Source organism: Thamnophis elegans, chromosome Z, assembly GCF_009769535.1.
Source record: "Thamnophis elegans isolate rThaEle1 chromosome Z, rThaEle1.pri, whole genome shotgun sequence".
NCBI classification, from domain to species: Eukaryota; Metazoa; Chordata; class Lepidosauria; order Squamata; family Colubridae; genus Thamnophis; species Thamnophis elegans.
Window position 1 is genome coordinate 123,365,579 of NC_045558.1, and position 23,088 is coordinate 123,388,666.

At 42.2% G+C, this 23,088-nt stretch overlaps 1 protein-coding gene across 1 annotated transcript; it reads right to left on the minus strand.

Moving 5' to 3' along the window:
* Positions 1-395: 395 nt before the first annotated feature.
* Positions 396-15,074, minus strand: LOC116521618 (carbonic anhydrase 4-like). The gene is made up of 8 exons (XM_032236276.1): positions 15,032-15,074; positions 14,044-14,073; positions 13,097-13,261; positions 9,159-9,307; positions 6,433-6,522; positions 4,495-4,573; positions 2,773-2,939; positions 396-605 (listed from the first exon to the last, which is right to left on the minus strand). Exons 1-8 carry the CDS (start codon positions 15,072-15,074, stop codon positions 396-398), a joined length of 933 nt encoding a protein of 310 aa, XP_032092167.1.
* Positions 15,075-23,088: the final 8,014 nt, after the last annotated feature.

Consider the following 23,088-nt stretch of genomic DNA (forward strand, 5'->3'; position numbering starts at 1 on the left):
AAATTTCTAGCTTTATTTTTCCTGGGTTTCTGCCCCTGAATAAGCTGGTTGAGGGTGGGGAGGAGGTAGAACGGAACATGTGGAGGGCAGAAAGGCGGTAGCCTAGCTGTGATCCAGGGGTGGGTTGCTGCTGGCATTACTGCCAGTTTGCAACCTGTGTGCAATGTGCGTGTGCGCTGTTCAATGTAAATGCATGCACACAGAACAATTTGCAGTGAACTGCACACCCGCAGTCACTAAAATTCAAAATGGCAGTTCCCAAGCGGCAGTGAGGGAACTGGTTCATGGGCGTGTCAGGCCTGGGTCACTGCCAGTTCTGTGACCCAGGCCTGAATTCTACTACCGGAACCTCTCATGAACTACACGTCCACACGGTTCGCTCCTGCCATCCTCCTTTATACAGAGAAGAATGGTAGAAAAGTGGCGATAGAAAGGAAGAGGATGAATACAGTTGGGGGAGAAACAAAAATGGTAGCTGCAGACTTCAAAGCATTAGATGCTTCCACTTTGCGATCTCCAATCTTCTGTAGAGGACGGAAGTTGTTTATTAGCCAGGGGCCCTTTGAGGAATCCGTAGATGAGAGCCCTGAAGCAAATTTCCTGACCTATTGAAAGGAAGAGGAGTGGAGATGAAAACAAGAAAGACATGATGGCGGCATTCCAATATTTGAGGTCTTGGATTAAAAAAACTGAACCAGTCCAGTCAGAGAAGGCATGGCCAGCAGTTTGCATAACTCAGTCTCAAGGGTAATGGACAAAGTTACCCCATGCTTGGATTCCCCAAGCAGCGCACAGGAGAAGTTGTAAATGCTCCAACACTGGAGGTTTTTAATAAAAAATTGGACAAACATTTGAAATGGTATAGGGTTTCCTGCTTGAGCAGGAGGTTGGACTAGAAGACCTCCAAAGTCCCTTCTAACTGTTATTCTGTTAGGCTGCAGTGTTTCTCATCACCAAAATGCATTTGAACAAATCAACAATGCCAATATACAACTTGGCAGCCTAACAAAGCATTACAATATCCTCTTCATGTGCACCCTTGGTTATTTAAGAAACTCGGTTTTCAACTCTTCCGTTGGAAATTCCCAGGACTGAGCTCAATGGCAATTAATTTGAAACAAAAAAGAAAATATTATCAGACAGATGGACAAGAAAGAAGGTTTTGGAGACTCGCTTCCTAAAAACCTTCTAAAAAATTACTTTGGGTAGCAAAAGGACATGGTGGCTCAGTGGCTAAGACGCTGATGCTTGTTGATCAGAAAGGATGGCACTTCGGCAGTTCGAATCCATAGCATCATGTAACGGAGTGAGTGCCCATTATTTGTCCCAGCTTCTGCCAACCTAGCAATTCGAAAACATGTAAAAATGCAAGTAGAAAAATAGGAGCCACTTTTGGTATGAAGATAACAGCATTCTGTGTGCCTTTGGCATTTAGTCATGCCCACCACATGACCACGGAGACATCTTTGGACAGCGCTGGCTCTTTGGCTTTGAAACGGAGATGAGCACCACCCCCTAGAGTTGGGAATGACTAGCACATATATGCAAGAGGAACCTTTACCTTTACCTAGTGAATGAAGTTGATTACCTACTACAGAGCTAGTCTTTGACTTACAACCATTTGTTGAGTGGCTGTTCGAAGTTACAATGGCATCTTATGACTGATTTTCACACTTATGACTATTGCAGCATCCCCATAGTCAAATGATCAAAATTCAAATGCTTGCTCACATTTATGGTGGTTGCAGTGTCCTGGGATCATGTGATCCCCTTTTGCCACCTTCTGACAAGCAAAGTCAATGGGGAAGCTAGATTCATTTAACAACCGTGTTGGTGACATAACAATGGCAGTGATTCACCTAGCAACTGTGGCAAGAAAGGTTGTAAAATGGGGCACAACTCACTGAACAACCGTCTCGCTTAGCAACAGGAATTTCGAGCTCATTTGTGGTCGTAAGTCGAGGCCTACTTGTAATTCTTTCGTGGAGCCAGAGAGAAAAAAATAAACTAAAAAGGAGCTACCTATTTCTAGCAGAGCATGATTTAGTGTCAAAACCACAAACTTTGCTTTCCTCTTGCAAGCATCAACCTGGTTTGGCAACATCCTTTGACAGGTCATAGAGTAATGTTGTTTTTACTTCATCTCCAGCCCATGAGCAACATGGACCCAAGTCATCCTTGATTGTCCCTGTGTCGAAATAGTGTTTCCTACTGTATTCTGACACCATATAAGGCACTTACACTTCGTTAAATTATGTCAGAGAAAAGTCAGGTGCGCAGTGACTCAAAGCAAAAAAGAAAAAGAAGAAAAAGCAGCATGAAATGGATCAGCAATGGGGAGGACCAATTTCACGACAGAATTGTATTTGGCTGAGTCGGGAGGGCAAAGACTCAAAGCCCCATTTTGAGAGGAGTTCAGAGGGGAGAAACATTCCTAGGGGTGTCCTTGGGGAGGGTGGGGTCAAAAAAGTCAAGATGGTATCCACAACTGAATGATCAAACACCAGCTCTTTTTACCTACATTTTTCTACTTGAATTTTTACATGCTTTCGAGCTGATAGGTTGGCAGAAGCTGGGACAAGTAAAGTAAAGGGAGCTCACTCCATTATGTGGTGCTAGGGATTCAAACCGCCGAACTGCCAACCTTTCTGATCAACATTGCAAACTGTCAGAAGATTCCTATTCTATAGACCTGAGCCTTAAAATGCCTAACTGAACTCTTCAGGGGTGGATTTTGTTGTTCACGTCCTCCCGACACAACTGTATTCTTACCACTTTAGGAGGCAACAGGATGGGGTCAGCAAAGACAGTCCATATCACAGCCTCGTCACAGCCAGGGGTGGTGAGGGATCCAGGGTAGCGGTAATAACGGGTGAACCCATCATTGGAACCCATCAAATCCAGCAGAGAAAAAGAGCGGTCAAGAGACCCAACTTCACCTATTCAGGAATCGGAGGAAAAATAGTCATGCCTTGCTTGCTCAACTGAGTTATTTTCAAGTCTATTTTCACCCTGACTGTGAAAGAAAAATATGGGAAGCCAATTAGAGCTGAGACCCTTTTCACTGTTGCTGTCGGGAAGGCCGTTCTTATTGCTACCCAAATTCAAATAAAACATAAAATGCTTTATTTTATTTTTTTTAAATAAAATTTAGAATCTCTTGTGATCAACCTGAAATTTGGAAGATCTTGCAAATCAAGCAAGCAACAAGCACATCATGCAAGCTTGCATTTTTTGGTGAATTTGATGATGATGGCGAGAAAAATTTGGGATTTGGAAGAATTCCATGTATAGAATCACAACCATCTATAGCCTGAAAGAGGTGCAGGCCCCTGCTGTAGTAAGTGTGGAACATCAGATTAGGGCTGAAGAGACGTGGGATCAAATCCCACCAGCCCTGAAACTTGTTGGGAGATGTTGCACATTCCTGCTGAATCATGCTGATGTCTCTTTCTAGCCACTGACTTTCTGCACAAGCTCTCCAGGGGCACCCTCTGCCTCAATTCCTCAAAGGCTCTAAAAAAAGGTTGGTCAAGTTCATGGAAGTGATGGAGAACAGTCTGCTCAGGGGTGGGCTTCAAAAATTTCAGCAACAGGTTCTCTGCCCAGTTGCTGGGTGGGTGTAGCCATGGTAGGCGTGGCCTAGTTGGCCTCCTATACCACAGCGTGGGAGCCGATTTCGCCTTCCCCAGGCTCTGGAGACTTTCCTTGAGCCTCTGGGAAGGCGAAAACAGTTGGTCAACCACTAGAAGCGCTATATTCTGGACTAGATCAGGTCCAATTAGTGGGGCGACTTAAGTTTTTATATATCAATTAATAGCTTTTAGCCCATCCATCTTCACCTGACTGCTATGAGAAAAATATGGAGGGGACAGGAAATATGTATCATCGTTGATCTCCTTAGACCAGTGGGGTCCAAACGTAGCTATTTTAAAATTGTGGACTTCAACTCCCAGAATTCCTCAACCAGCATGGAACTTTAAATTTTGCGGAGTCTCTGATGCTCTCTGGCCTTGGTTGTTTGCTCTACAGACCTTTCACTACCAAACTAGGTAACCTCATCAGTGCTAATGAATTTGCTCCCTATTTTTATAATTGCTCTACAAGTGTTGATTGGGTGTGGTTTTACTCCTTGGTAGTTCCTTGATTAAGGCATTGTTTTCTGTTTGATTGTTCGTTTGTTTGACTCCTTGGTAGGCCTTTGTTTAGAGTATTGCATTCTGCTTGATTGTTTGTCAGGTGCTAATCCCTTATGTAGGTCAGTTTATCTAGGTTGCTTGTTTTATCTACTTTGATTTTTTTTTTTAAAGATTGGCAAGTCATTAGAAAGGCATGTCAGGACAAGACAGGGAAATGGTTGGAGCAATCAGCCCACTGGACGAAGCCAGTTGCAAAGTGGAAGCATCCATTTACCAGCTCATTTATGGAAGCCAGTGTGAAGTCTTAGAGATACAAGAAGATCCAAACATCTCTCCAGAAATCCGGGAAACTTACCTTTTTTGGAAATGTTTTTGAGGTTCTTGGCGAACCATTCCCATGCCTCTACCGTTTTGCTCTTGGCTTCCTCAGATTCCTGCAAAAAGGAAGAAAGAATAGGAGGGGATGTCAGGCATGGAAGAACATGTCCATATGTGAATGTTCAAATTAACTGATTTATTGCTAAAAGCCTATGCACAAGAATTTTTCCAAGTAATAGTTAGAGTTAGATAAGGGTCAATGACAGTGAAAAGAAATCAGACTTAGCTCTTTAGTAGCTGGATAGGGATTCTAGACCAATCCCTCTTTTCAGTCCACCCCCTGACTCTTCCAGTGCTTTTCTTCCATAACACTCAAGAATTTGGGGATGAAACAAATTTGGACATTGAAGAGTCTCCTCCCCTAACCAAATGCTTCCAGTTTTCCACCCGTCTATAATTTTAGAGTCAAAACCACGAACACAGGGAGGCATTCCTGATTGACATTGCTGATAGCATATTATGAAACTTACAGTGAAAAAATATTGGATTGGCAATGTTAGTTTTTGATGTCTGTTTGCTGCCACCTAGCAATGGTTTCTAGTTTTGCAATACAAATCTAATAGCCTTAAATGCAACTTATTGCAATTGAAATGCTGAAATTATACAACAGCCAATTATCCACCCCAAAAGTGCTTCTTAGGACGATATTTCAAATCAATTGGGGAAAATGAGCTATAGTTTGTAGGGAAATAGATTTTTCTCATCTCTTTCATTTACATTACACTCAAGTGGTGGCTGAGAGCAGATAGGGGAAAAAAGAAGCACAGAATCAAACCATATTTTGAGAATCGGATTAATTGCTTTTGCCTTTTTTTTATTTTTCTCTTGGTTTCTTCTTCAAAGTTGCAAAACTATTGATTCCCTCACTTTGGATCAATTAATCAATGGGAAAAATACAAAGATTTTCATACTCATTTCTCTGACAGAATGAATTTCTATACAAGTGGTTCTCAATATAGGACTGTAATTGAACAAGTAATTTTGGTCATAAGTTGTGTCATAAAACTGGTGACGTAGATTACTACATCATCAGACCTAATTTTACAAACTTTTTTGTGGCAGCCATTAAATGAATGCAGCAGTTGCTAAGTGAATCCTTTGTTTGCTATGGGTGAAGCCAAAAGTAAATGTCGGTTTTTGCAAAAAGATTATAGTAGTCATGTGATCAAGGGGTACTGTATATGGCTATAAATACAGGCAGGTTGGTGAACACCCAAAATGTGACCACATGATTACAGGACAATGGTGGAAATCAGAAATTCAAATCAGGGTTGTAAATATCTTTTGGGGAGGTTTGTCGTAACTTTGAGCTGCTTTTTTTTTTGATGTGATGAAATGTTACATGGTACACATAAAATTGCTGAGCAGGAATGTTATATCACAAATGACTCAAATGATGTTCACCAAAGAAAGAACTCATTGTTCTGGTTGTTAGTTGCAAAGGCATGTCCAACCCATCACGACCCTATGGACAATGTTCCTCCAGGCCTTCCTGTCCTCTACCATCCTCTAGAGTCCATTTAAGCTCACGCTTACTGCTTCGGTGACTCCATCCAACCACCTCATTCTCTGTCATCCCATTCTTCTTTTGCCCTCATTCTTTCCCAGCATTAGGCTCTTCTCCAGGGAGTCCTCCCTTTTCATTTGGCGGCCAAAGTATTTGACTTTCATATTCAGGATCTGTCCTTCTAAAGAACAGTCGGGGTTGATCTCCTCTAGGACTGACCAGTTTGATCATCTTGCAGTCCAAGGGACTCGCAGGAGTCTTCTCCAGCACCAGAGTTCAAAGGCCTCAATTCTCTGGCAATCAGACTTTCTTTTTGTACATTTTTGTAAATATCTTCTTTATCTTACTACCTGATTTTTATAGATAGGCATATTTGGCCAATGTAGCTGATTTGGATCAGACGCTCACCTCAATAAAAAATGCCAGCACCGCGATGCCCTTTGGATCCTTCACAGCATTTGCTATGCTAAGGTTGTTTCTGGTATGTACGATGTGCAACTGAAGAGAGAACACAAAGATTTTGGTATCCTGATTGTATATAGACCAAGCTTCCTTACCTGATTTTCATTTACTTTATTTATATGAATCCCGTCTTTATTAGTTTTACAAATAACTCAAAACCGTGAACATATCCAACACAACTCCCTCCTAACTATTTTCCTCACGGCAGCAATCCTGTGATGTGATTAGGCCGAGAAAGAATGGCCCAAAGTCACTCAAAGGCAGTGGTGGGATTCAAAAACTTAACAGCCAGTTCTCTGCCCTAATGACCAGCTGCGTAGATGTGGCTGGGTGGTCATGTGACTGGGTGGGCGTGGCCAACTCAATGTCACTCAGGTCGATGGGCGCTTCACCTTAGCTGTTACAATGTAATAAGGGTTAACCGGAGAGGCAGTTTCTGTAAGCAGGGCAATAAAGATGAGTCTAGAAACAACACCAGAATGTTTCCTTCCTGCCTTCCTTACAGGATTAGCCTTGTAAAGTGAAATAAAACAAAATGATATTTCTTCCAACAACCGGTTCTCCTAACTGTCTTAGAAAGTTAACAACCGGTTCTCCTGAATAGGTGCGAACTGGCTGAATCCCACCACTCAAAGGGCTTCCATAACTAAGATGGTCTCCTGCTTTCTAGTCTGGTACCTTAACCACTAGACCAGCCTGTTTTCCTCCAAGTATAGTGGATTATAACTCCCACAATTTTCCCTCAATATTTATTTATTATTTTTATCCCATCAACTCTTGGCAATTAACCCTCCTGCCTCTTGTTTCCCCCCACAACAACAATCTCTTAATGCAAATTGGACTGAGAAAGTGTGAGTGGCCTAATGTTATCTTTCAATGCTAAAGAAGAACTAGAACTCACAATCCCCTAGTTTCTAGTCTAGCATTTTAACCACTGACTCTTGAAGTCTATACAACATGAGCAGGGATGGGCTGCTATGGGTTCGGCCGGTTTCAGGAGAACCCGTAGCTGTTATAGCCAGTTCGGAGAACCTCCAAATCTCACCCCTGGCTGCCCCCCCCCCCTTCCAAAGTTTTGGAGTCTTCCAAAACTTCTGGGAGGCCCGTTTTCCCCACTCCCCAACCTCCACACAGCCCGTTTTGGATGTGAGGTAAGTACAGGGCCTGCATGGAGGCTTGCAGAGTGGGGAAAACAGGCCTCCCAGAGGTTTCGGAAGTCCAGAAACATTTCCATCTTCTGGGGGGCCTCCAGAGCCCAGGGGAGGCAGTTTTCACCCTCCCAGAGGCTCGAGGAAAGCCTAGGAAAAGGCAAAAACTGTCCCCCTGCCATGGTGCAGGAGGCTGACTAGGCCACACCCACCATGGCCACACCCATCCAGTAACCGGGCAGAGAACCCATCGCTGATATTTTTGAAGCCCACCCTTGAACATGAGGGATATCACATTGGGAAAAGTTGAGATATGCAACCAAGCCATGATAGATGTTGCAGCTTTCCCTTGGAAACGTGGAAGTTAAGATCCCATGTGGCCCTCGGGAATCTGAGATACAGTCCCCAACACAGTTCCAGAAGCTGCCAGAAGGTTGCTATTTTGAATGCAATAGAAACTATAAAACACATATAACTTAATGCGTCAATGCAATGCAATTGATGTGATTTTAAACTATATATTTAACTGAACCCTTGAACTAACTCCATTTCATTTGGGAAATGTGCCCGTGGTTGCATTCCAGGTCTGGCTTCAGTCCTTAAAATATTGCAAATTCTTATATTCTGTGGAAAATCTATAATTGGGAGAAGGACAATCAATTTCAGAAATTGCAATGGCAAACTCAGTCCTGAAAGCTCTTGGTTTTCCCAAGCTTCAGGCAAATTTTCAGAGGATTTAACCTTGTTACAGATAATCCTTGACCACAATTGAGCCCAAAATGTCTGTGGCTAAGCAAGACAGTTGTTGAGTTTTGCCCCATTTTACAATCTTTTTTGCCAGAGTTGTTAGATGAATCATGGCAGTTGTTAAGTTGTAGTCGTGACCCGACAAATGCGTGCCCAACAAATGCGTGCTGACAAAACCGCCACGAGAAAACGGCGACGTTGAAAGCGCGCCCATTAAAGCGTGCCAACAAAACCGCGCCCACAAAACCGCGATTAGGGTTTTTAGGTTGGATTAGGGTTAGGTTTAGGGTAAGGGTAAAGGTTAGGGTTGTTAACGTTGTTACTGTTATTTTCACATTGTTTCGATGGCACGCTTTTGTCAGTGCGCATTTGTCGACGCACTTTAGTGGGTGCGCTTTCGACGTCGCTGTTTTGTCGCGACGGTTTTGTCAGGCGCGCATTTGTCGGTGAACCGTTGTAGTAACATGGCTGTTAAGTGAATCAAGCTTCCACATTGATTTTGCTTGTCAGAAGGTCACAAAAGGGGGTCATATAACCCCAGGACATGGCTATCGTCATAAATATATGCTACATTTTGATCAAGTGTTCAAGTCATTTTTTTTCAGTGCCGTAACTTTGAATCATCACTAAACAAATGGTTGTACCTAAGTCGAGGACTATCTGTAACTGGCAACAGCTAAAACAATTGCTTATGCTGTAATAAAGCAGTATCGATAGACTCTTTGGGGGCACAAAAAGGAGAACTCCACGTAAGTCTGCTGGGGAATCTGATCTCACCTCCATTGAGTATTGTTTGCCATCAATCTGATGCTCCGAACCATGCCCTTTGGCACCGTCTCCCCAGTGAAGGTGAAAGGATTTGGCTGTATAGCGGGCGGGAAGGCCGAAACCAGCGAGATGAAGACCATCTTCCAGGGATACATCAGCTGCCGATTAAAGAGAGAAGAAAAATCCAGCTCTGTGCTCAGCGTTCTTGATCCTGTCTTCAACCTTCGGAGGCTTTTGATTGTGGAAGTTTAGCCCAAAGCACTTCAAGAGCCCAAGTTTGCTTTCCTTTGAGCTATAATCAAGGGTGGGTAACCATGGCAACTTTATGACCGGTGGACTTCAACTCCCAGAATTCCTGAGCCAGCATGGAGAGTTGAAATAAAGTTGCCACAGTCATCCACTCCTGAGCTAAATGCTAGAAATGAGAATCAATTATGCTAATTAGTGCAATTGAAAATACAGTTGGTCCTCGATTTATGACTACTGTTTATTTATTTATGACTATTATTTGTTTGTTTGTTTTGTCAAACATGTACAAGATAACAGGTATTAATATAAAGATGGACAAGAACAAGGAAATGAGCATAAATAAATAGGGACAGTAGGACAGGGATGGTAGACACACCTGTGTGCTTATGCACAATTGGGATCACAATTTCAGTCATTAAGCAATTCTGTTATTAAGCAAGCCATCATGTGACTGGACCTGATCTTACAATCATTTTTACTGCAGTTGTTAAGCAAAGCACCGGGGGTGTTCAACGAATGTAGTTTCCAAACTGATTTTGCTTGTGGGAAGATCACAAATCACAACTATGTGACTACCAGGTGCAACAAGTGTTATAAATGCGAGCCAGTTGCTAACACCCAAATTGTAATGACAAGATTTGCATGGATGATGCAACAGTTATCACTTCAAGGCCATCATAACTTCAACTTATCATTAAATGAACAGTCATAAGTCAAGGACTACCTGTATGAACTGTACACCTTCTGAAGATTTCATCTGATCTGGGTTGCCTGTTTTCCCCACCCTACATTTACCAAAGGCTATAACTAGGTAAATGTTCCCCTTGCACATATGTGCTAATTGTTCCCAACTCTAGGGAGCAGTGATCATCTCCGTTTCAAAGCCGAAGAGCCAGCGCTGTCCAAAGATGTCTCCGTGGTCATGTGGCCGGCATGACTAAATGCCGAAAGCGTACAGAACGCTGTTACCTTCCCACCAAAGGTGGTCCTATTTTTCTACTTGCATTTTTACATGTTTTCGCACTGCTAAGTTGGCAGAAGCTGGGACAAGTAACGGGAGCTCACTCCATTACGCAGTGCTAGGGATTCGAACCGCCGAACTGCCGACCTTTCTGATCAACAAGCTAAGTGTCTTAGCCCCTGAGCCACCACGTCACCAGGAAGTTGTAACTACAACTCCCAAAATTCCAAGCCAAGAACAACTGAGAACTCTGGGAATACATCAGTGACCATTGAGTTACAGGAAGTGGCTATGTAATTTTACACAATGGTAGCTTTTACATTCATTTTCATATCTAAGAATACTGATTTTAGTGAGATTAACTTTTGAAGCAAGGATTTGAGTCTTCCCTTTATTTCTACTTGGCGCTTGAGGCCTCATTTGTGGAAATATGCCTTTCCTTGGGAATTTCTAACGCATCAGCAAAGGAAAGAGCATCATTACTCAACTTGATGGGAGAAATGCTTGGTTCCTCCCCCTCCTTGGGTAATATGCTTGCAAATTACAACAATTGTGCAAAAACAAACATCAAAAGATAATCGCTGTATGGCTAGTTGCATGATCCCTTCATAACCAACATTCCTTTGCCCAATTGCTGTAGGAGTAAATCCACTGGGTAAAGTTAACACCTCTTCGAATTAAATTCACCCCTTGCATGCACCTACACAGTGTTCTTGGCAACATTTTAAGATTTGTTTTCCGCACTTCAGAGATTTCCATCCAAACTCACTCATCATTGCATTCACAAGTGGACAAGTTGCTAATTTTTGAGAAGCAATGCAGAGAAATTCACACTAAAGCAATTCCTGGCATGAACACAACTAGAGCCAAGGGATCGTGGAGTTTCTAATCTAATATTTAGAGAGAGAGAGAGTTTGGCACAGTGGTTAAAGGACGTGGTTCAAAAGCTAGGTGACTGTGAATTCTAGTCTTGTCGTAGGCAGTTGGGCTACATTAGGTCAGCCACTCTTGATCAGCAAATCAATGGTGGAAAAGATTTCTATGTAGTCTGTAGCGGATTGATCCTAGTTACCAAAAGCCAGGATCAACTGGAAGAGCCATACTAACAAGAGCCTAACATTAGAAGAGCATCAAATCCATTTTGACCCAGTTTCTTCTTCCCTTCTCCAACTATCAACTGTTAAAATTTTCCCTCACTGTAGTCCCTTTATTTTTCCTCCCCTACATCCTGCAACACAAATTCCCCAATAGTCTGAAATTCAGAGTGATTGGAGCAGCCTATAAATGCAGCACATACATTTCCACACAGCTAGGGAATGGACCCAAAAGAAGACCAATAAAGATGATTAGGGAACTGGAAGCTAAAGCATATGAAGAAATGTTGTAGGAAGTTTAATGAAAAGAAGGACTAGGGGTGATATGATAGCAGCGTTCCAATATCTCAGGGGCTGCCACAAAGAAGAGGGAATCAAGCTATTCTCCAAAGCACCTGAAGGCAGGACAAGAAGCAATGGGTGGAAACTAATCAAGGAGAGATGCAACCTAGAACTAAGGAGAAATTTCCTGACAGAACAATTGATCAGTGGAACAACTTGCCTCCAGATGTTGTGAATGCTCCAACACTGGAAGTTTTAAAGAAGATGTTGGATAACCATTTATCTGAAGTGGTATAGGGTTTCCTGCCTAGGCAGGAGTTGGACTAGAAGACCTCCAAGGTCCCTTCCAACTCTCTTATTCTATACTGTCACGGGTTTTGTGTTCCTTCTTGCACTTTGGCTGTTTGATTGGAGTCCCGTCCCCCACCCTTCCCGCTGTTCCTATTTTAGGACTAGAAACATTTTCATTTTAAAAGAGTGCATGAGAATTCTATATGCAAGAAATTGAAAGATACATAATCCCCACAAGAGAAGTAGGGATGGAAAAAGGGATGGAGCTAGCAGAGATGGCAAAAGATTATTTTAATAGGGGAAAAGAAATATTTCCAGGTTTGTGTCAACCGTTTCTGGACTTTGTGCTGGGAACAAAACAAAATGAATTCTTGGCATTGAGTTTTGCTGAGTAATCTAGTTTGTTGTTACATAAATGGCTAGTATTTTGTTTGTTTGTTTGTCCCTGCCTTTATTTATGCAAATAACTCAAGGCGGCAAACATGCCTAATATACCTTCCTTTTTCCCCATAACAACAACCCTGTGAGGTGAGCTGAAAGAGAATGACTGGCACAAAGTCACCTAGCTGGCTTTCATGGCTAAAGTGAGACTAGAACTCACAATCTCCTGATGTTTGGCCAAGGACACCCAGTTGGGTTTCATGTCTAACATGGGGTTTGAACTCATAGTCTCTCATTTTCAAGCCCGGTACCTTAACCATTGGACCAAACTGGCTCTCTAGTACTTGTCAGCACTGGGATTCACTTACCTTCCCTACTGGTTCGCAAATGTGAGCACATGTGCACTGTACCTGCACATGCGCAGTGCTTGTGAATTACATTGGGGCGGGTGGGCGGAGCTTCCGCAGCCACCACTACCGGTTCACCTGAATACCACTTCTGGGTATAAAATAAAAGTTGAGGCTATACAGTAATTCTATTTTGCATTTCATTGTGCTGAAAATAATTGGAAACTAATGCTTCTTTTTTTCTTTCCCCCTTCTTCCCTTTTTTTCCTACTACATTTTCATTTGTATTTCACATCATGATAATTTTAATAAAATTGCTGAAAACACAACATAGTAATTCACCTGTTTTCCCAGTATTCTTGATTTTCAGCAGCTTTTTGGGGTTGTCATAACCAACAAGATCCACAGGACCCAGACTGGGGTTGTGGGAAGCGTCTCGCCGAATAATGTTGATGGGTGATTGTCTCTTCCCGTTGCAATGGCCAAGAGATATCCAGGTTTTAGGACCTTCCCAACAATCCCCCCAAAAAGGGATAGCCATTAGACTGGAAGTGCCAAAGAAATACTTGGGGGAAAAAAAGCAGATGGATTCTAGTTTTCCTAAAGGCTACTATCGCTGCTGGGTATCCTGCTCATGGTTAGCAAATCATAAGAATAGGATTTTCTCTTTTTTTAAACTACAAAGTAAAGCCATGGGATGAGATATAGTAGCAAAGCTGAGTTTTGGAATTTAAATGCAATGGACGATCTCTGGCTGAGACTAAGTACAACTTGCGATCTAAGGCAGCGATGGCTAACCTTTTTGTCCTCGTGTGCCAAAAGCGTGTGTGCACGCAATTGTGTGTGTGTGTGTGTGTGTGTGTGTGCCTACACCCATAATGCAATGCACATGTGAAACCCTCGCCACCTGCAGATGTACACATGAACCACCCGCTCCCACACCTCCCTAGGCATGTGCGCGCCATCCCCCCCCCTTAACCCCGTTTTGGGCCTAGCAGGCCTTTCTGAAGCCTCCTGGGATCAAAAATGGGGCGTCGGGGATGCTTCTCCCCACACTATTCCCCGCCCCATGTACGTGTGCACAACCCTCCCCCCCGCGCATCGTCCCCGTCTCCTGCATGCATGGCAGAGAATTGAAAATCAGTGGGATAGTGGGAGGTGCACACACATGCGCTGGGCGACCGTTCGCCTGTCCACAGAGAGGGCTCCTCATGCCATCTGTGGCACATGTGACATTGGTTCTCTATCCCAGATCTAAGGGGTCAAAAGGAAGCTCTGTTTTTTCTTACCACAATGTGGCTCCATGTAACACCAGGATCCTAGAAAAGGAAAGAAATAGAGTGAGCTGGACTTCTAGCAATCTCAAGAATTTTTTGGAACTAGGGTGTCTAAAAATTATGGCGCAAAAAGTCAAAATGGCCACCCTAATCAAAACCTTGCTTAGTTTTGGACCATTAGAGGACCTCCAAGGCCCCTTCCAACTCTGTTATTCTATTCTTTTCTGTTCTGTTCTGATTCTACTCAGTTGCCGGACGTCTAAATTTTGATCATGTAACCATGGGAAAGCGGCAATGGTCATAAGTATTGAAAATGGCCCTGTTACTTTTTCCAGTGCAATCTCGAATGATCACTAAACAAACCGTTGTAAGTTGAGGACCACCTGTACTTCTGTGAGCGTTGACGTCATTTGACTTCGCCTGCTTCCACCTGCCTCTCAACAGGAAGTCAACTCTACCAACCAGCACGCAGGGCGTGCATTTCCACACATTTGGGAGCTGTACACATTGAGCTGTCTGCAGTTATCTGCAACCCCCCCACTTGTACATCAACCCCTTCGCAACATAGTTGTGTGCAGTGGTGGACAAATCAAAATCAAGATTCAGCCCTGCTTGAACTCTGTTCTGGTACCAATTCAGGGCTGAATTTAGTGGACTCGTTTCTTGTGTATAGGCCTGGGCATGAAATCTGGGCTGCAACCTAACACATGCCCCGGATCCTTGCCCCTGTCAGGATGCCTTGAATCCAGCCATAGTCCTTCTAACTTCCACGTATTTTTCATGGCCTCCAAACCAAAGTGTTTAGTCACCCATTTTTTTCCAACCCATCTCCAATCTAGCATTTCCCATTCAGGCTCAACCTTGTTAGCTTTCCAAAGTTGGGGAGCCAAATCCATCCAAAGAGGGTTTAGTTGAACCCTGGAAGGCCTTACTGGCCTTCCGCTGACCTACCCCCCCGCTCCCACCTCCCCATCAACATGCTTCCTAAATTCTGCATTACCTTCAGAACTGGAGTAACATCCACTTGGAAGCCAAAAGACCATCGTGAGGGTGGTGAGTATCTTGACAGAATCCATGGGGCAGGATTTTGTCCAGCTATGGGGAAAAGTGCAGGCCGATTGGTTAATCCATAAGGCGAACATTAGTAATAAGAACTCTGGTGGCACAATAATTAGAATTCAGGATTGCAGGCAAACTCCGCCCACAGCCTGGAGTTTGATCCTTATAGGCTCAAAATTGATTCAGCCTTCCAACCTTCCGAGGTCACTAAAATGAGGACACAGGTTGTTGGGGTCAATACTCTGACATTGTAAACTCCCCAGACAGTTCTAAAGCACTATGGGGAGGCATATAAGTCTATTATAATTAATAGTATAGGTATAAAGTGTTTCTTTTTCCTGGCTAGCTTTAGGATGAGTGAACTCCCAGAATTCCCCAGCCTTCCAGAATTCTGGGCGAGGAAGTCCATACATCTTCAAGTAGCCAACATTAAAAAAAACACTTATATGAACTATAGTAGCACTTATTTAGCATTAATAGTAGTAATAATATTAGTGGGATAAACAAATGGTAGTAGCAATACTAGTAGTATAATAAGCGTCATTGTGGCAACAAAGCATAGATAGATAGATAGATAGATAGATAGATAGATAGATAGATAGATAGATAGATAGATAGATAGATAGATATAGATATATAGATATATAGATATATAGATATATAGATATTTGTTTTCTGAGGTTTTCGCGGGTGTTAGTATGTAGGTCTCTAGTTGTTCGGGTTTTCTCCCGCGTAGAATTGGAGATGTCTTGGCGACGTTTCGACGAAGTCCATTGTTCACTGAAGCCTGAAGATGACGAATGTGACTTCGTCGAAACGTCGCCAAGACATCTCCAATTCTACGCGGGAGAAAACCCGAACAACTAGAGACCTATATATAGATATATAGATATATAGATATATAGATATATAGACAGATGTATAGACATATAGATTAGCTATCTATATCTGTCTGTCTGTCTGTCTGTCTGTCTGTCTGTCTGTCTGTCTATCTATCTATCTATCTATCTATCTATCTATCTATCTATCTATCTATCTATCTATCTATCTATCTATCTATCTATCTATCTATCCACCAGAAATCATTTATGAGAAACTAAGCATGGGATGAAACTTTGTTCAAAAGAAAAATCAAGATTTAGTCTTAGCATATGATTAATCTCGACAATCATCATACAAATTAGACATTATATCGAGTTTATGAACATATACTTGGTAAACTTAATGGCTGAACAATTTGCTGAATTTTTTCCTGCAGTTGTTTTAAATTTTTAAAATTAGAATTATTTCAAATTACTCCCCATAGCAATGCTGAATTCTAGAATCTTTTGAAAACAGGATTAATGGCAACTGATTGCAATTGTTCTTTGCAATTGTTGGTTTTCTTTTAAAATATTAGAAGCTTCATGGGCTGCTAATGCAGCTATAAACAAAAAGGACAAAAACTATATAGGATTGTTTATACATATTAATCAGTTGTCACGTCCCAACGTTCAGTTCTGGCACCAGAATGCCTAGATAAAAAGCTGAGTGTTTTGGGTGTAGTAGTTTGGTTGCCAAATTTTGAAAGAAGTAATCTATGATTGAGCGGATGACTTCACACACACATTTGCATTGGGCACCAGAAGCCACAACTAACTTCCATAGTGCAAAGCAAACACTTATATAACAACAAGGAACGTGTGATAATGAGACCATTGATAAGGAGTTGCCATACATGTTGCAACAGAGGAGAAATTTCTGTACACATACAGAAACTTTTAGGAGTGAGTACTGTATAAGATGAAACATTTTTTAAAAAAAACACAAGGCTAAGTGTTACCATATGATGAACGATAACAGTCCTGAGTTCTAATTAACTCATAGACATCCTTACCACAAGATGTGATAACAAACGTCTGAGACAAATTTACAGGAAACCAAACCATCACTTTCTAAATGAAGCTTCGCTTTTTCTGGTATCATTGTGCTCACAACATTTTTCTGCTCAGATTAAGCGAGGGGAAAGATGAGATTGCTTTCATGCCTTGTTTGATGGCAGTGTTCTAATATTTGAGGAACTGCCACAAAGAGAAGCCGGCAACCAGAAAGTAAGACAAGAAACAATGGATGGAAACTAATCAAGCAGAGAAGCAATCTGGCATTAAGGAAAAATTTCCTAATGGTGAGAACAATGAACCAGTGGAACAGCTTGTCTTCAGAAGTTGTGCATGCCCCATCACGCACAAGAGACTTTCAAGAAGAGACCCATTTATCTGAAATGGTATAGCATGTCCCTTACAGCTCTGTTATTATGTTCTGTATTTCTAGTATTTCTATACATGAAGGAGGATTTTATACCTTCCTTCCCCTTTCCTTTCCTTCTCTTCTCTTCCCTTTTTATTTATTTATAATTTATTTTATTGCTTTCATGCCTCATTTCTGTATATCAAGGAGAGTTTGGTGCATTTATTTCTTTAAGTTTTATCCCGCCTTTATTACTTGAGTTATTTGTAAAAATAATTGATGTGGCACTTAAACAAATAAACACACTGCAGGCAGCAAAATTTCTAATATTCCTTCCTCCTCCTATTTTCCCCATAACAATAAACCTGTGAGGTGGATTGGACTAAGAAAGGGAGAGGGAGGGAGGGAGACAGAGACAGAGATGGTTCAAAGTCACTTATTTGATTTTCATGTCCAAGGGAGGACTAGAACTCACAGTGTCCTGGTTTCTAGGTCAGCACCTTATACCACTACACTAAACTGGCTGTACATTATTACATTATTCTCAGAAAGACGCTACGGAAATATAAGAACTAGAAGTAAAATTGTCTGTGTAAAAACAAATTAATAGAATTAGCACAATTAATAGAGTTAAATAAAGTAAGAAGTATAGCGTTAGATATTTTAAATATTGGTATTAAACTGGAATAGATAAATAATGAATAGGATTGTAAATTTGAATTGTTATTGCACAAAATATTTGTACCCAGACGATACACTGTTTAATGGATGATGGCTTGTTTATATTATAATAAAATAAAAAACTTACTAGAAAAAAGAAAATGGCTATGAAAATTGATGGGTCCTTGGAGTAGTATTGAGTAGCATTTATTTTCTCAGTAAACCATAGAGGCCTTGATCACCACTAAAAATAGCCAGAAATTCAAAATCTTCTCCATTAGAAAGGTGCTCACCCACAATCTATCACAAAATAAAACTCTCCCAGCATCAATCGTCCAGCTTATCCAAATTTCTAACCCATTTATTTTTTGTTATTTAAAACCCCACCACTGGAAGGCTCACCTATCCGGCAGATGTCCCTCTTTCTGTCCTTCTATGACAAGGTGACAGTGATGATGGCAGAAGCATCCTTCCTTCTTTTTATATGTGTCTCTCTGCCTCTGTCTATATGTGTATGTGTATGTGTGTGTGAGTGAGTGTGTGGGCAAGCAATAAGGTCACCACCCTTCTTCTAATGGGGCGGGTGGAATTACTTGCAAAGGAGGGTGAGTTACAGTGAAGGAAAGGAAAGAGAAGCAGGTCAGGAAGGCTGCAAACTCCTAGCCCCGTGTACATGTGCAAGGAAGGTGAGCAATCAAGAGTTACACAATTCTTAGGAAATCATCTTTGCAGAAGCCGCCTTTTTAGACAAGGATGTAATCTGTTAGTCTTCCCTTTCCTGGTTTTGTTGGGATCTAGGTCTGAATGAAACCACTGGGCTCTTTCTCCCCCACCCCCCAATGAGACCTCCAAGGTCCCTTCCAGCTGTGTTCTGATTGATTTGTATTTATAGCAGTAGACTTATATACCGCTTCATAGGCCTTTCAGGCCTCTCTAAGCGGTTTACAGAGAGTCAGCATATTGCCCCCAACAATCTGGGTCCTCATTTTACCCACCTCGGAAGGATGGAAGGCTGAGTCAACCCTGAGCCGGTGAGATTTGAACCGCTGACCTGCTGATCTAGCAGTAGCCTGCAGTGCTGCATTTAACCACTGCGCCACGTTGGCTCTTCATTAGTTTATTACAACTTTATTAGTTTATTACATGTACAAGATAGCAGGTATAAATATAAACATGGATATGTACTAAAGAAACGAATACAAATAAATGGGGACAGTAGGACAGGGACGGTAGGCACGATTGATATAATATAGGGGCCTATAGAAAGGGGTGGGCTATTTTTCCTTAATGAAAAATCTGTCCGCTTCTCCCGTTTTAATCTAACATAGTTACTTCCCACAGAAGGTTGACTGGTTGATTTCCACCAGCCATTACAATTTCTAACTTTCTTTCTTCGTTAGAAGGTCGCCTGGGCATTCCTCTCTGAGCAGGCAATGAGACATTTGGTGCAAAACCATCTTGAGTGTGTGTTCACAGTTTTTTGTATCCTGCTTGGGAGGGTGGGGTGGGTTACCAGTGGTGAAATTCAATTTTTTTAAAACTATCGATTCTGTGGTTTTGGTGGACGTGGTTGGCTTGGTGGGCATGGCAAGGGAAGAATACTGCAAAATCTCCATTTCCACTGCATTCTGGGGCCAGCCAGAGGTGGCATTTGCCGGTTTTCTCCGAACTACTCAAAATTTCCACTACCGGTTCTCCAGAACCTGTCAGGATGTGTTGGGTTTTACCCCTGGGGGATACTCTTAAAAGCACAGGATCCTTGAAGGGAGACAACCCATGGCATTCATCTAACTCTTCATCAGCTGTTGTTCACTGGTTCTAGGAGTCTACCTTTACTATTGTTCCAGTGTTATATATATATAAAATTCTTACTTCCTTTTCAGAAATAACCCAGGAATAGTGCCAAGTCATGCTGGGTTTCCAATTCCTCAGAATGATTTTAAAAAAAAGATCATGCACACCGATGGTTTGAGGTTTTCTAAAGTATTTTAGAAAACTCTTTTCACAGCTTTAGTTTAGTTTAGTTTAGTTTATTTGTCTTGTATGCCGCCTACTCCCGAAGGACTCCGGGCGGCTCACAATAGACAAGGGAAGGGGGGATAAATAGACAAAGACAACATTTTAAAAACGCAACATTCACAATTTCCGTGGGGCTGGATGTTTCACCAGTCCCCCAGCTTGCTGGAGCAGCCAGGACTTGGTGGCTTTACGGAAGGCCGGGAGGGTAGTAAGGGTCCGGATCTCCACGGGGAGGTCATTCCAGAGGGCTGGAGCTGCAACAGAGAAGGCTCTCCCCCGGGGAATCGCCAGCCGGCATTGGCTGGCAGATGGAATCCGGAGAAGACCTAACCTGTGAGATCTAATCGGTCTAAGGGAGGTAATCGGCAGGAGGCGGTCTCTCAGGTACCCAGGTCCGATGCCATGTAGGGCTTTATAGGTTACGACCAGCACCTTGAAGCGGGTCCGGAGACTAATGGGTAGCCAGTGCAGCTCGCGGAGGATAGGTGTGACGTGGGTGTACCTGGGTGCACCCACAATCGCTCGCACGGCTGCATTCTGGACTAACTGAAGTCTTTGAACACTCTTTAAGGGCAGCCCCATGTAGAGCGCGTTACAGTAATAAACTTTGAGTGACGTTATCTGCAATTCTGGCTTGTAAGGAAAACAAGAGAATACTAGGTTGCATAAAACAACTACAATAACTCTACAATCCACCTGACTTTCTCCCCCGGAAGGAATAAAAATCCTGGGAATTATTTCCTGATCCATTTGGGTTCACTGGATTCTTTTTAGCTTTCGGAGACTTCAAGAATGAGGTTTGAGCTGTCAGGAAATCAAGGAAGAGAACTGTCTGAGCAAGCACTGTGTATGCAGGTAGTCCTCAACGTACGACCACAATTGAGCCCAAAATTTCTGTTATTAAGTGAGAAATTTCTTCAGTGAGGTTTGCTCCATTTGATGACTTTTCTTGCCACATTTGTTAAGTGAATCACTGAAGTTATGAAATTAGTAATACAGTTATTAAGTGAATCTGGTTTCACCATTGACTCTGCTGGTCAGAAGGTCACAAAAGGGGATCACATGACCCTAGGACACTCCATTCGTCATGAGTATGAATTCGTTGTCAAGTATCCACGTGTGAATCATGTGGCCATAGGGATGCTATAACGATCATAAGTGTGAAAAATGGCCATAGCTTACTTCTTTCAGTGCTGTCGTAAGTTTGAATGGCCACTAAATGAATGGCTAAAAGTCAAGGGCTGCCTGTACTTATCTTTAAGCTTAATTCAAATTAAATGTAGCTAATATGATTATCCTCCAGGCATTTTTTCCTAATTTCCCTTTTCTAATGATATGATCAGGAACATTCTACCTACAGATATGTAATTTTAATTTTAATCTTCCCCAGTTTACGATTGTGGTTTGCCATCCCCCACTCCAACGTCTTGCAGACATTTCATTACCTAAGCAGGTACCGTCATCAGTTTTACAGGCAGGATTGATGATGTTATCTAGTCCGGAAACGAAACCCCTGCAAGGAAACAGGCAAACTCAGACAATGACCTCCTCAGTTCAACCCTGAGCTGCAAATGTCGCTTCCCTCTCTTCCTTTTCCCATAAATATAAATATGCCTTTGATCTAAGTCACTTTGGATGGTTACTGAGCAGGTTTATTCTGTTATGTTTCTGGACATGACTTTGTCATCACTATAAACAGGATCAATTTCAGGAGAACCGGTTGGGTCAGGGCAGGTAGACATACCAGCTTTGACCCTCATTGTATACTCTTCCACCCCTTCCCCTATGCCCGTGGTAAAATGGTGACCCTTCCTCCATTGCTCCGGGACAGGGAAAGCCACCAGAAGTGTAGCCTGTCTCCTCACAAAGAAAATATCCATGTTTTCTTGCAACACAGAAATGGTTTCACCGCTCTAGGATGAGATTCCCTTGCCTTAACGGGATCTTACTTGGCTCATGTTTCTGAGATCAGCTCAAGTTGGCTAGCTGTTGTCTTATTTCATTCTCACGTTGACCTGGGGAGAAGGTCCAGCAGAAGAAGTACGGGTAGACCTTGGCTCACGACCACAACTGGAACTAGAACTTCTGTTTCTAAGCAAGGCAGCTGTTAAGTGACTTGCAATATTACAATCTTTATTTTGTTGTTAAGTGAATCATGTAGTTGTTAAGCAAATCTGCCCTCCCCCATTGGCTTTGTTTGTCTGAAGCTCTCTAGGAAGGTTGCAAATGATAGTTCTAGGATCTCAGGATGCTGCAACCATCATAAAAAAAATGCCGGTTGCCTGGCACCCAAATTTTGATTATGTGAGGATGCTGCAGTGCTGTTATAACTTTAAATAGTCACTAAATAAATAGTTGCAATTCAAGGACTACTTACATTGCATAGAAGAGAAAAATGCATTGGTAGAATGAAATAGGCAAATTTCAGTCAGGGCAGTACAGATAGTCCTCAATTTATGACCACAATTGAACCCAAGATTTGCATGGCTAGGGACGGCGTTGAATCTTACTAGATTTACAAACTTTTTCGCCACAGTTGTTAGGCGAATCACTGCAGTTTTTAAATGAACCATGGGGTCGTTAAGCAAATTTAGTTCCCGGTCCCCCATTGACATTACTTTTCAGAAGCCAGTTGGGATGGTCACAAAGGATGATCACATGATCTGAGGACAATGCAATTGACATAAATACATGCCAGTTGCCAAGCTCCCAAATTTTGTTCATATGATCGTGGGAATGCTACAACTGTGGAAAACCATCATACATAAGTCACTTTTTTCAGGCCCATTTTAAATTTCAACGATCACTAAATGAATAGTAAGTCAAAGACTACATTTAAGGTGGCATTAGGAAGTATGGGTGATTTGCTGCTGAGAAAGAGATATGAGATGGAAAAGAGGGGAGTTTTTCTGATTTTTTGGGGTGTGGGGGAAATAAAGGATTACCTTATACAGGGAAGGGATGGGGAAGGAATATGAGGGCCTCAAAATGTCAAATGACTTGATTGTCTTGAAAGAAATACCACCCCAAATGCTAAGAGCCAGGAGGGATTATGCTTTTCTAGTGGAAGAACTCAGAAACCGTCAGATACAG

What these genes read in the sequence shown, in the direction of transcription:
- LOC116521618 (XM_032236276.1), bottom strand. Translation starts at nt 15,074, where the DNA reads ATGGTCTTTTGGCTTCCAAGTGGATGTTACTCCAGTTCTGAAG. An exon ending in TTACATGGAGCCACATTGTG is followed by an intron (nt 13,262 to 14,043) that starts GTAAGAAAAAAC and finishes ATTGTTGGGAAG; the next exon opens with GTCCTAAAACCTGGATATCT. An exon ending in CAAGAATACTGGGAAAACAG is followed by an intron (nt 9,308 to 13,096) that starts GTGAATTACTAT and finishes TTTAATCGGCAG; the next exon opens with CTGATGTATCCCTGGAAGAT.